The following is a 14160-nucleotide window of genomic DNA, read 5'->3' as shown; positions in this document are numbered from 1 at the left end:
GCTTCCTTGATGCCCTCGGGACCCAAGGTGCCCAGCCCAGGGCAAGCGGCCCTGAGGGCACCTCTGGAGCCCAGCGCGCCTGCTTCGTGCAGCAGCAGCACCAATGGCTCTCGGGCCACGGCTCTCCCTCGGCCAAGCGGTGGCGGCGCCAGCGCTGGCCCTTCTGCTCCTCTGGCTTCCCGGTGGCTGCCCTCCAGCCTTGCGGGATGCTGCTCCCCTTCTGCAACCCTCGTCCCTCCTCGTCGTCTCCCTGAGCCCTCACAGACACGTCTCACAGAGACCGGGCATGGAGCACGGCATCTCCTGCTTATGGAGTAAGCCCATGAATCAGGGTTACCAGCCAGCCCCTGGAGCACAACTGCAGCCACAGCCCCCACTGCATTGCTCCTGCTACATCAACCCTGCCTGGGGGAAGAATACACCTTGCTGGTCTGGGCAGCTTGTGCTGCAGGCAACCCTCCTGCCTGGAAGAACGCCACCAGCCACAGCCTCCAGTTTCATTACAATGCAGTGCTCATCAGCTTCATGCTCTGCTCCTGGAGGCCTTCATCACAACTTGAGCATTGAGATGTGCGGGCAGGATATACGACTGCCAGGATTTGGCCCACACATTCACCCGACCCACGGCGGGGAGGCAGTAGAGCTGGGCTGGTGTGCACGCCTCCAGAGTGCAAAGTGGCAATACCGTTTTAGCAGCCACGGAAGCAACTCATCTGCCCTTCTTCCCAGCAACGATCATGAAGAGGCACTACCACCGTCTGCTTACCCAGGAGTCGAGGTGCAACCCACATGTGCAACCCACTCCAACTACGGTTCGACTGTACGCTACAGGCACCATGTGCTCCGTTTAGCTTCAGTCAGCATTGAGCAGATGCCGCACATCAGCTACAAGTGTTCTCTCAAAGTCAAGCTTAACTTGCAGCGTGGTCTCAGGATCAGCTCCAAGCTCCTTAGTGTTCCTCACCAGCCCCTTCGCCTCTCCTCGAGTCTTCAGCCTCTTGCACTTAGGGCACTGGCCTACAGGCTGCAGGACACACAGGGTAGAGGAGGTTGGTTCAGTTCCTACAATTTTTTGACTTTCCAGAGCAACTTCTCTGCTGTACCTGCTCTTCCACAGCTTGGTGAGATGCTAGTGGCGAGCATAGTTTTCCCTGGAGAAGTAGGAACTGGAATGGAAGCCAAAAACAGGGCTTTCCCTCTCACCAAAAAGGAAAATTGGAATGCTGCCGCTACTTCCTCTGCCATAATAATATGCAAGAATTGTTTTTATCCAAAGCTGGAAAAGGAGAATGATTCCAAATTGGCCAGCGATGCTGTGATTTCCGCTGTGCTTCAAGAATTTGACAAGAACCTTCTCCCTCGGATAGGTTATCCATCAGGAATTGCAAGAGCACTGCTGGGGCACAAAACACTTGTAAAAGGCACAGTGTCAAACATAGTCACTTTCAACATCACGTGGCTGGCAGCCAAAGTAATAGTGATGCCCAACACTGTGAATGTGGAAAAAGCTTTGGGAGCAGCCATAACTCAAAACCCTGTGCCCCTTTTAACAGTTGTGCTAATTTTTCTAGCCTACCTTGTTTTGGCCCTCTGGGCCATGACAAAAGACAAGGCTGACAAGGACACAGAGGACAAGAACCCCATTCTGCCAGACAAGGAGCCTTTTGATAAAGTGCACTTTGCGGTCACGTTGTACACAGGCAGTCGCTTAGGAGCTGGAACCACCGCAGATGTTTTTCTTCAACTCGTTGGGCAGGATGGCACAAGTGACGCCTTTTGCTTACGACACCCACATCTTCCGTCATTCCATCAGGGAAGCACCGATACATTTTTGCTAACTGCAGAGAAAGATCTGGGAGACATTTGTGCCTTAAGGGTCTGGCACAACAACAACGGGCCTTCTCCAAGCTGGTTCCTGAGCAGAGCAAAAGTTGAAAACGTGGACACCAACAAGACCTGGTTCTTTATTTGCCGCAAGTGGCTTGCGCTCAACAAGGATGACGGCTTACTCCAAAGGACATTCCTTGCCATGAGCCCAAAAGCACGTCTCGGCAGAATTGACTATTTTTTGATTAATCTTGAAGCAAAGCTGAGAGATGGTCACCTCTGGTTCTCAGTTTTTGCTCATCCTGGCACCGGCACTTTCAGCAGGCTCCAAAGGTTAACGTGCTGTTTGGCAATGTTACTACTGAACCTGCTTGTTAATTTTATGTTCTTTAGGGCTGACAAAAAGGAAGAATCCCCACTACCTGTGAGCGTTATGAGATCAATAGCATTAGCAGCCGAAAGGGCTTTGATTACGATACCTGTGCAGATGCTCCTCATTTCCTCATTTAGGTATTCCCAGAAGGAACGTTTTAATGCATTAGAAGGGGACAACATTGAGAGACAGAAGACACCACAAAGCGCTGTCCCCTTGTTCTTTCGCAAGAGACCAGCATTAGTTTTTTGCCGGGGATGTGTCTGCCTCTCCTGGACATTAATTACAGTTGTAACGGGGCTGTCTTCATTTTTTATTGTCTTCTATGGCTTGTCTTATGGGCAAGAGACCTCACATCAGTGGCTTTTAGCATCTTCAGTCTCCTTTGCGAAGAACATCTTCTTTTTCCAACCGCTAAAAATCCTGTTTTTCTCTGCCCTGAGTACACTCCTTCACAAATATTGTCAAAGTATTCCGTGGCCAACTCAGGAAAATTATTCTGACTTTAAGCCAGATAAAGCAATGGAGACGGAAGAGGAGGTGAGAGAGATGCACCGTAAACTTGTTCAAATCTTTCCCTTCACTTACATTGCACGTGAACGCCACACCAGACGCCGAGAAAGGAAAGATTATCTTAAGAATAGTTCCAGTATCATCCACTTAGGGTTGAAGTCAATATTATTACTTTTTGCTTTTTTAAAGGTCATAAGGTTTAAGAAGGGAGCAGCTATTGGGAAATTCAACTTATTTCATCCCATCAATTTCAGCCTCAGAGGAGACATCACTGACATTTGGGGCTCAGGGACAGAAAATTAAATGGGAAAAAGTGGTTTATCTGGTCATATGAGCAACGCGGGATATTGTATTTAGCACTCTGTGCTTTGTACTTTTCAAATAAATGCTCATCATTGTTTAACTTAATTAGTCATTCTTGCCTGAATTGATTAGTAAATTTTAAGGAGTTCTTAACACTCAGCCACTTGCTTTGGACTCTGTTCTGGTTTTCTCCCAAATTTTGGCCTTGTATCTACCTCAGTGGTACTTTCCCGTCATGGCAGCTGATACCTCTTTTACATAGACAATGACTGGAGAACAAGGCTATGAGGGGTAATCTGGCCTCTGGCAAAGAGGCCATGAGCGGATCTATGCTAAGCTAAACTAAGAGAGAGCTAAAAAAGGTGAGTGCTCTGAAAATGCTGATAAAACCTTTGCTCCTCAAAGCATAAGCAATAAAAGACGAGAGGATGATTTATTGTGCTTTGACCCGGCACAGTTAAATTAGGAGTTCTTAACACTAACAGCACATTTACATTTGTATGTGTGTTTTTACTTTTGCAAGGCATCCATGTCAGCCTCTCCAATAGTATAAAGAGTGTAAAATGGCCTTTCCATAGAATGCTGCTTGCCCAAGAAAGCTCTAAGGGCACGTTAATGGAGGGATTTCTTTTACCCTCCAAGGCACAAAAGGCCATTACTGGAGTATCCCCGAACGCAAACGAACGTTTGATTCCGGTAACACTCTAACATCCTCTCTTACCTGGCAGTTCACGAAACCAAGCGCAAGTCAGTCAAGCCCAATGGCTTAACTGCTGCCATTCGGAGCAGCCACGGCTGCAGTGCAACTGCTCATCTTCCCCAGCACTATCCTTGTCTTAAACTTGCTTCTGCACCACACTCTTAGTCCAAAATAAAGCTGCCCAGCCTCCTTCTCCAAGGAAGCCCCTGCTCTGAGAGGGGAAATACAGAGACTCGCAGAAAAAAAGAAAAAAGCATAAAAGGAGAGCACACAGCAACATACCCTTACCTAGTGAAGGAGTGAACTCTCCAACGAGGATCAACCAGCACAGGAGAAAGAAGTGCAAAACCTGATTTCTTGTCCCGCTGCTCTTTTCCTGGGAAAAACAAAGTGCAAAGCCATTGATAAGTGGGACACCAGCACAATATCTTTTTAAAGATATCTCTTATCTATTTATTAAAAATTTGGAAAAAAAAAAAAAAGGACACATATATAGTCACAAGCCTTTTTGCAAGGCTTACTGGCCTTGAGTCCTCGGTTCTGGGCTTAAGTGGCATTGCTGTTGCTTTTCTTTCTGGCTCCTTCCAGAGAGGCAGTGACAGGATGCAGGCAGCAGCTCACGGAGGGAGTCTCTTCCCCAGTTGCTTTGTGGCGCAGGGAGGATATTTTGGTTTCTTCAGGGAGCGGGGGAAGCATTTCTGGGCAGAGGTCGTAGGAGCTCATCAAAGGGCATGCTGCCAGTTTGAAAGCTCAGAGCTGGACTACCATTAGTATCTGTAACCCATCTCTGTCTCTTCTTTTTGGAAAGAGACAATAGGATTCTTATATTGCAGATCCAACCAGCCCTGCCCACTGGGATCAATCTGCAGTACCTGAGTTGGGATAGAAGGCATCGTTTTCCCTTCTTTTGTGATTCCGATGAAAAGGTACCCTAGGAGGGGGGACACTGTTTAAGTGAAAACTTCACTGGGGTTAGATGGTAAAATGTGACAAGAATTCCCTTGGTTTTTGTTTGTTTGTTTGTTTGTTTGTTTTGGGTGCACGTGCTAGAGATCTAGCATGACTTCCAAAGAGCTTCTGAAAAAATGTGCCAAACTCTTGTGGACTTCACCTGCCTCTTTATAGCATCGCTCACCATGCCAAGACGCAAATTCAGGACTCCAAAGTCCACTGTTAGAATTGCCATAATGATCAAGTACTTGGGCTGAGAAGATGCCCTGGCTGCATGAACTGTAAGAAAGCCATACTAGACCAGTCCTGTCATGGCTGTCAAGGGATAAGCTTTGGCCTGGAAAGCTGGAGAAAAGGGAATCTCTCCATTCTCTAGAGTTCCATTGGGGCAGTGACTAATACGATGCAGTTCCAAAAGCCCTTTGTTAAAAGGGATGCAGGCGCCTTCCTATCCCTCTGTCATCAGGAGGTTTCTCATGCGCTTGCCAGGCTACTTCCCAAGAACTGACGGGCTAAATTGCCCAGCGGATGCCAAATTGCATGTTTCTCTAGCAAACGGAAAGCATTTCCTCTCTTTGCTGCTCTTTCTTGCATTACTCTCTTTCTCCAAACATGAGAGTGGCCCAAATTGTGGAGGCGACAGATTGTCCACTCTCAGCTCTGAAGGAGCTGACTTTGTATACAGACCCGCTATGCTTCAGCTAGCTGCACAGGCATGAAAACGTCAGCTCTCTTCACCCTGGAGCGGCAATCAAGCCAACAGGAACAAGGGCTCCAAACATTTCCCTCATATTTTACCTTTGTTCATAAATCTGTGCTCATCCGTTTGCTTGACAGACAAGAAAAGTGAAATGTGTGCCTTGCTGTCCACCAAGACCTACCTTCATGATACTGAACAAGAGAGTGATGCCCACTGTGCTTCTGACACTCTGCTAGCTCTCCATTTTACAGAGGAAACCAAGCTTTTGCCACAGGGAGACAACAGAGCTAAATAGAAAAGTCTGTGGCTCTGCTTCTGTGGCCTCTAGTCTGCGTGGTATTATACTGGTCCTTGGGAGCAGCTAAACAGTTTCTCAGTTGTAAATAACTTATTCTGTTCAAGGAGCTATGAAAAATGTTAAGAAAGGAATGTCTGATCCTATGATGTAGCAGGAACACACCATTTGCTTGCCCAGGGCTGCTGCTGGCACCAGCCATGGTGCATACAGTTGAGCGGAATTCAGGAGCAACTGTCTAGAGGTCATCTTGACCCTTTGCTACATCCCAATAATCTCAGGTCGTAACACAACCGCCCAGCGCTGCCACCCGTGCTTCCTACAATCTCCACACTTTCCAACAGCACAAAAGGTGCCAGCACAACAGCACATGCCATACATGCCCACTTTGTACGCAGCGACAGCAAAAAGATTCACACTGATCAAACCAACTCCCGCCCCTTTCCCCAAATGGCCTGTCACTCACCCATTGGCAAACACATCCAGTGCACATACATGGAGCTTCTCCAGCTCACTCAGTGCCTGTGATTTTGCCAGCATCATCATTCTTCTCACTGCACTGTCCAGCTCTCTGTTGAGCCACACTGAACGTCCAGCGCCAAGCAGCTCCAATCCATTAGCGATGGCAAGTGCCATTGCTGCAGAAACCAGCGCATTAGAGCTTGCCAAGTAGAGCATTTACCTCTACATAAATTCCTGAAAGGGGCTTGTTTTGCCTGCTTCTTCGTTTGCTTGTTTGTTTGTTTCAAATGGGAACTGTCTTGTAGGTGAAAGCAGTCCCATGCTTTAAGACATCATTCCGGAAGCATCCAGCTGAAGAAGTAAAGGTTACACTTGGTAAAACTTGCATCTGCTGCTTTTAACTTGCAGAGACAGCCCTCACCATCTCTTAGGGTCTCCTTATTGCTCCAGGTTGCACCCTGTAACAGAGAAAGACAACTGCTAGAAAACAGACGATACTAAACTTCTTTGCATTCACACAAGCAAGGCAAATTCAAAAGTAAGCAAGCCAAAGGAGGAAAAGAGAAACTTTATTTTCAGGGAAGAGTTAACTTAGTAGGATGATGGAGATCCTGGCTTCTTTAAGGCATGAGTTTATGTAGTTTATGTCTAGTGGGGGATTTTCCAGTGTCGAGTAGCAAGAGCTGACTGGCTGGAGCTTTGCCCTGCAGATGGAGTATTTAGCATAGCTCTCTGAAAGAAGGCTATTTATTTATTTATTTATTGCTCTCTACTCACGCCTTGCCTTAGTGGCCGTGTGGCAGCTGGCTTCTGAGGTATCCCCTTCTCGTCTCAGCCAGCCACTTTTTCTCACAAGCCTTGCATGAAGGTCACATGTGTGAGGCCACAAGCTTCTGGTTCCATTTAGCTGAAACATGCACGCACACATGCACGGGCCTTGCTGAAGCCTTCTTTCCTGAACAACCTGAAGTAAAAAAGCCCTGTCTCAAGCACTCACAAGCTGTATTTCTTGAGAGACGCTTGCAGAAGACAGAGACACTGCCCGGACACTTTAGCCAGATCTGGCCAAGGCCAAAGACTGGCCCCTGCTTTAAGACACGAGTTTACTAACAGGATCTGGTGCTTCTTTACCCAGAGCCGTGTCCCTTGTGGAGCCTCTGCTGGTTCTCAGGACCCTCTGCTTCTTCCAGGTCACTCTTTGCACACCTGCTATCGCTCAAGGGACTTTTCCAGAGCTCTGGAGCTCACCAACCTCTCATACTCCCCAAAGATTCCCCAGAACGTTGTTAAGCCTCCTGACCTACCTAACCTTTTCTTGTGGATGAGCGCATGTCATGCTGACACCTCCTTGCACCTCTTGGTATTTCCTGAAGAAGGCCCTCATTAATAGAACTTTTTCCCAAATACAAATATTCTCTGGGTTGATTCCTAGCTTTTTTTGCTTGCTCGTTTTCGGCTTTGGTTTTTGTGTCTGTTTAACTGGTAACATGACAGCAAACTCTGAGTCACCGCAGAGGAGGCTCCCGCTCCAAGTCGCGGCTCTCGCCGACTAATTCTCACTAACACGGACTCTCTCTGGCAGTGTTAAATGTGGAAAATGCCACAGGCTTGCGGTAGGAACTGCCAAGAAGGAAAGAAGGAGATACGTGTACAGGTACCTAAGAACATAAGCAGCAGAGTGGGAAGGGGAGAAGATGCTGCAGCAGGCACCATGGCTGCAAAGTGAGCGCTGACAAGGAGCAGAGCACCTGGGCCCAGGAGCCTCTGCGGAGCAAGCAGCGAGCGCGGGCAGAGCTGGACCCAGAGCAGGAGGCAGCGCAGAGCTCGCCCCAAAGGCACCCGGCCTGGGAGAGGCCTGTGAGGGGCTGGCAGGGGCCACCCGCGTGAGGGCCGCTCGCAGCCGCCACACAACACGGGCCGCCCTCGCGCCAGCGCCCGTTCTGCGGAGGGCAGCGGGCAGGGGCTCCGCGGCACTCGCAGCACATGGCCACAGCAGCCTCGGCTCGCATCGGCCTCCCTGTGAGGACCCGCTTAGCGGGAGGAGGACAGGCAGGGAGGAAGCACAAACCGCACAGGGTGCTAAAGGCCCCTGCCCGCCGTGCAGCGGCCCTCAGCCTGCAGTCCCTCAGGGGCACCATGACCCTGCTTTGCCAACTCCATCCGCCCAAGAGCGGCCCCACAGCACCTCCGCAGCATCCCCAACGCCTCCCGCCCCATGAAGGGGGAGCCCCTGGGGGTCGCCGGTGGCCAGCCAGGGTCAGGGCCACCTGGGATGTGGGCAGAGCTGCAGCTTTGGGCAAGCAGGTTTCAGGGGGTGGTTTGTTCCAGAGCGGGGGGCAATAGAAGGAGCCGGGCGGCCCCCCCACGCCTCAGAGGGGATGGGAAGCCCCATTGTTGGGTGTCGTCGCCAGGGGCCACCTGCTTCCTTGATGCCCTCGGGACCCAAGGTGCCCAGCGCAGGGCAAGCGGCCCTGAGGGCACCTCTGGAGCCCAGCGCGCCTGCTTCGTGCAGCAGCAGCACCAATGGCTCTCGGGCCACGGCTCTCCCTCGGCCAAGCGGTGGCGGCGCCAGCGCTGGCCCTTCTGCTCCTCTGGCTTCCCGGTGGCTGCCCTCCAGCCTTGCGGGATGCTGCTCCCCTTCTGCAACCCTCGTCCCTCCTCGTCGTCTCCCTGAGCCCTCACAGACACGTCTCACAGAGACCGGGCATGGAGCACGGCATCTCCTGCTTATGGAGTAAGCCCATGAATCAGGGTTACCAGCCAGCCCCTGGAGCACAACTGCAGCCACAGCCCCCACTGCATTGCTCCTGCTACATCAACCCTGCCTGGGGGAAGAATACACCTTGCTGGTCTGGGCAGCTTGTGCTGCAGGCAACCCTCCTGCCTGGAAGAACGCCACCAGCCACAGCCTCCAGTTTCATTACAATGCAGTGCTCATCAGCTTCATGCTCTGCTCCTGGAGGCCTTCATCACAACTTGAGCATTGAGATGTGCGGGCAGGATATACGACTGCCAGGATTTGGCCCACACATTCACCCGACCCACGGCGGGGAGGCAGTAGAGCTGGGCTGGTGTGCACGCCTCCAGAGTGCAAAGTGGCAATACCGTTTTAGCAGCCACGGAAGCAACTCATCTGCCCTTCTTCCCAGCAACGATCATGAAGAGGCACTACCACCGTCTGCTTACCCAGGAGTCGAGGTGCAACCCACATGTGCAACCCACTCCAACTACGGTTCGACTGTACGCTACAGGCACCATGTGCTCCGTTTAGCTTCAGTCAGCATTGAGCAGATGCCGCACATCAGCTACAAGTGTTCTCTCAAAGTCAAGCTTAACTTGCAGCGTGGTCTCAGGATCAGCTCCAAGCTCCTTAGTGTTCCTCACCAGCCCCTTCGCCTCTCCTCGAGTCTTCAGCCTCTTGCACTTAGGGCACTGGCCTACAGGCTGCAGGACACACAGGGTAGAGGAGGTTGGTTCAGTTCCTACAATTTTTTGACTTTCCAGAGCAACTTCTCTGCTGTACCTGCTCTTCCACAGCTTGGTGAGATGCTAGTGGCGAGCATAGTTTTCCCTGGAGAAGTAGGAACTGGAATGGAAGCCAAAAACGGGGCTTTCCCTCTCACCAAAAAGGAAAATTGGAATGCTGCCGCTACTTCCTCTGCCATAATAATATGCAAGAATTGTTTTTATCCAAAGCTGGAAAAGGAGAATGATTCCAAATTGGCCAGCGATGCTGTGATTTCCGCTGTGCTTCAAGAATTTGACAAGAACCTTCTCCCTCGGATAGGTTATCCATCAGGAATTGCAAGAGCACTGCTGGGGCACAAAACACTTGTAAAAGGCACAGTGTCAAACATAGTCACTTTCAACATCACGTGGCTGGCAGCCAAAGTAATAGTGATGCCCAACACTGTGAATGTGGAAAAAGCTTTGGGAGCAGCCATAACTCAAAACCCTGTGCCCCTTTTAACAGTTGTGCTAATTTTTCTAGCCTACCTTGTTTTGGCCCTCTGGGCCATGACAAAAGACAAGGCTGACAAGGACACAGAGGACAAGAACCCCATTCTGCCAGACAAGGAGCCTTTTGATAAAGTGCACTTTGCGGTCACGTTGTACACAGGCAGTCGCTTAGGAGCTGGAACCACCGCAGATGTTTTTCTTCAACTCGTTGGCCAGGATGGCACAAGTGACGCCTTTTGCTTACGACACCCACATCTTCCGTCATTCCATCAGGGAAGCACCGATACATTTTTGCTAACTGCAGAGAAAGATCTGGGAGACATTTGTGCCTTAAGGGTCTGGCACAACAACAACGGGCCTTCTCCAAGCTGGTTCCTGAGCAGAGCAAAAGTTGAAAACGTGGACACCAACAAGACCTGGTTCTTTATTTGCCGCAAGTGGCTTGCGCTCAACAAGGATGACGGCTTACTCCAAAGGACATTCCTTGCCATGAGCCCAAAAGCACGTCTCGGCAGAATTGACTATTTTTTGATTAATCTTGAAGCAAAGCTGAGAGATGGTCACCTCTGGTTCTCAGTTTTTGCTCATCCTGGCACCGGCACTTTCAGCAGGCTCCAAAGGTTAACGTGCTGTTTGGCAATGTTACTACTGAACCTGCTTGTTAATTTTATGTTCTTTAGGGCTGACAAAAAGGAAGAATCCCCACTACCTGTGAGCGTTATGAGATCAATAGCATTAGCAGCCGAAAGGGCTTTGATTACGATACCTGTGCAGATGCTCCTCATTTCCTCATTTAGGTATTCCCAGAAGGAACGTTTTAATGCATTAGAAGGGGACAACATTGAGAGACAGAAGACACCACAAAGCGCTGTCCCCTTGTTCTTTCGCAAGAGACCAGCATTAGTTTTTTGCCGGGGATGTGTCTGCCTCTCCTGGACATTAATTACAGTTGTAACGGGGCTGTCTTCATTTTTTATTGTCTTCTATGGCTTGTCTTATGGGCAAGAGACCTCACATCAGTGGCTTTTAGCATCTTCAGTCTCCTTTGCGAAGAACATCTTCTTTTTCCAACCGCTAAAAATCCTGTTTTTCTCTGCCCTGAGTACACTCCTTCACAAATATTGTCAAAGTATTCCGTGGCCAACTCAGGAAAATTATTCTGACTTTAAGCCAGATAAAGCAATGGAGACGGAAGAGGAGGTGAGAGAGATGCACCGTAAACTTGTTCAAATCTTTCCCTTCACTTACATTGCACGTGAACGCCACACCAGACGCCGAGAAAGGAAAGATTATCTTAAGAATAGTTCCAGTATCATCCACTTAGGGTTGAAGTCAATATTATTACTTTTTGCTTTTTTAAAGGTCATAAGGTTTAAGAAGGGAGCAGCTATTGGGAAATTCAACTTATTTCATCCCATCAATTTCAGCCTCAGAGGAGACATCACTGACATTTGGGGCTCAGGGACAGAAAATTAAATGGGAAAAAGTGGTTTATCTGGTCATATGAGCAACGCGGGATATTGTATTTAGCACTCTGTGCTTTGTACTTTTCAAATAAATGCTCATCATTGTTTAACTTAATTAGTCATTCTTGCCTGAATTGATTAGTAAATTTTAAGGAGTTCTTAACACTCAGCCACTTGCTTTGGACTCTGTTCTGGTTTTCTCCCAAATTTTGGCCTTGTATCTACCTCAGTGGTACTTTCCCGTCATGGCAGCTGATACCTCTTTTACATAGACAATGACTGGAGAACAAGGCTATGAGGGGTAATCTGGCCTCTGGCAAAGAGGCCATGAGCGGATCTATGCTAAGCTAAACTAAGAGAGAGCTAAAAAAGGTGAGTGCTCTGAAAATGCTGATAAAACCTTTGCTCCTCAAAGCATAAGCAATAAAAGACGAGAGGATGATTTATTGTGCTTTGACCCGGCACAGTTAAATTAGGAGTTCTTAACACTAACAGCACATTTACATTTGTATGTGTGTTTTTACTTTTGCAAGGCATCCATGTCAGCCTCTCCAATAGTATAAAGAGTGTAAAATGGCCTTTCCATAGAATGCTGCTTGCCCAAGAAAGCTCTAAGGGCACGTTAATGGAGGGATTTCTTTTACCCTCCAAGGCACAAAAGGCCATTACTGGAGTATCCCCGAACGCAAACGAACGTTTGATTCCGGTAACACTCTAACATCCTCTCTTACCTGGCAGTTCACGAAACCAAGCGCAAGTCAGTCAAGCCCAATGGCTTAACTGCTGCCATTCGGAGCAGCCACGGCTGCAGTGCAACTGCTCATCTTCCCCAGCACTATCCTTGTCTTAAACTTGCTTCTGCACCACACTCTTAGTCCAAAATAAAGCTGCCCAGCCTCCTTCTCCAAGGAAGCCCCTGCTCTGAGAGGGGAAATACAGAGACTCGCAGAAAAAAAGAAAAAAGCATAAAAGGAGAGCACACAGCAACATACCCTTACCTAGTGAAGGAGTGAACTCTCCAACGAGGATCAACCAGCACAGGAGAAAGAAGTGCAAAACCTGATTTCTTGTCCCGCTGCTCTTTTCCTGGGAAAAACAAAGTGCAAAGCCATTGATAAGTGGGACACCAGCACAATATCTTTTTAAAGATATCTCTTATCTATTTATTAAAAATTTGGAAAAAAAAAAAAAGGACACATATATAGTCACAAGCCTTTTTGCAAGGCTTACTGGCCTTGAGTCCTCGGTTCTGGGCTTAAGTGGCATTGCTGTTGCTTTTCTTTCTGCCTCCTTCCAGAGAGGCAGTGACAGGATGCAGGCAGCAGCTCACGGAGGGAGTCTCTTCCCCAGTTGCTTTGTGGCGCAGGGAGGATATTTTGGTTTCTTCGGGGAGCGGGGGAAGCATTTCTGGGCAGAGGTCGTAGGAGCTCATCAAAGGGCATGCTGCCAGTTTGAAAGCTCAGAGCTGGACTACCATTAGTATCTGTAACCCATCTCTGTCTCTTCTTTTTGGAAAGAGACAATAGGATTCTTATATTGCAGATCCAACCAGCCCTGCCCACTGGGATCAATCTGCAGTACCTGAGTTGGGATAGAAGGCATCGTTTTCCCTTCTTTTGTGATTCCAATGAAAAGGTACCCTAGGAGGGGGGACACTGTTTAAGTGAAAACTTCACTGGGGTTAGATGGTAAAATGTGACAAGAATTCCCTTGGTTTTTGTTTGTTTGTTTGTTTGTTTGTTTTGGGTGCACGTGCTAGAGATCTAGCATGACTTCCAAAGAGCTTCTGAAAAAATGTGCCAAACTCTTGTGGACTTCACCTGCCTCTTTATAGCATCGCTCACCATGCCAAGACGCAAATTCAGGACTCCAAAGTCCACTGTTAGAATTGCCATAATGATCAAGTACTTGGGCTGAGAAGATGCCCTGGCTGCATGAACTGTAAGAAAGCCATACAAGACCAGTCCTGTCATGGCTGTCAAGGGATAAGCTTTGGCCTGGAAAGCTGGAGAAAAGGGAATCTCTCCATTCTCTAGAGTTCCATTGGGGCAGTGACTAATACGATGCAGTTCCAAAAGCCCTTTGTTAAAAGGGATGCAGGCGCCTTCCTATCCCTCTGTCATCAGGAGGTTTCTCATGCGCTTGCCAGGCTACTTCCCAAGAACTGACGGGCTAAATTGCCCAGCGGATGCCAAATTGCATGTTTCTCTAGCAAACCGAAAGCATTTCCTCTCTTTGCTGCTCTTTCTTGCATTACTCTCTTTCTCCAAACATGAGAGTGGCCCAAATTGTGGAGGCGACAGATTGTCCACTCTCAGCTCTGAAGGAGCTGACTTTGTATACAGACCCGCTATGCTTCAGCTAGCTGCACAGGCATGAAAACGTCAGCTCTCTTCACCCTGGAGCGGCAATCAAGCCAACAGGAACAAGGGCTCCAAACATTTCCCTCATATTTTACCTTTGTTCATAAATCTGTGCTCATCCGTTTGCTTGACAGACAAGAAAAGTGAAATGTGTGCCTTGCTGTCCACCAAGACCTACCTTCATGATACTGAACAAGAGAGTGATGCCCACTGTGCTTCTGACACTCTGCTAGCTCTCCATTTTACA

The 14160-nt window shown here is 48.8% G+C and overlaps 2 protein-coding genes across 2 annotated transcripts; both read left to right on the top strand.

Moving 5' to 3' along the window:
* The first annotated feature begins 286 nt into the window (after positions 1-286).
* On the top strand, positions 287-4924 carry LOC148594559 (polycystin family receptor for egg jelly-like). The gene is made up of 3 exons (XM_088525641.1): positions 287-314; positions 1338-2354; positions 4842-4924. The coding sequence occupies exons 1-3, from the start codon at positions 287-289 to the stop codon at positions 4922-4924; spliced, it is 1128 nt and encodes a 375-aa protein (XP_088381767.1).
* Positions 4925-8830: 3906 nt separating this feature from the next.
* Positions 8831-13467, top strand: LOC148594558 (polycystin family receptor for egg jelly-like). Its single transcript, XM_088525640.1, has 3 exons — positions 8831-8858; positions 9882-10898; positions 13385-13467. Exons 1-3 carry the CDS (start codon positions 8831-8833, stop codon positions 13465-13467), a joined length of 1128 nt encoding a protein of 375 aa, XP_088381766.1.
* Positions 13468-14160: the final 693 nt, after the last annotated feature.

The sequence above is a fragment of the Tinamus guttatus genome, unplaced genomic scaffold (genome assembly GCF_059628265.1).
Source record: "Tinamus guttatus ecotype Peru unplaced genomic scaffold, ASM5962826v1 Tinamus_guttatus_pri_ptg000229l, whole genome shotgun sequence".
NCBI lineage: Eukaryota > Metazoa > Chordata > Aves > Tinamiformes > Tinamidae > Tinamus > Tinamus guttatus.
Note: the sequence above shows the minus strand (reverse complement) of the source record. Positions and strands in the feature narration are given on the sequence as shown.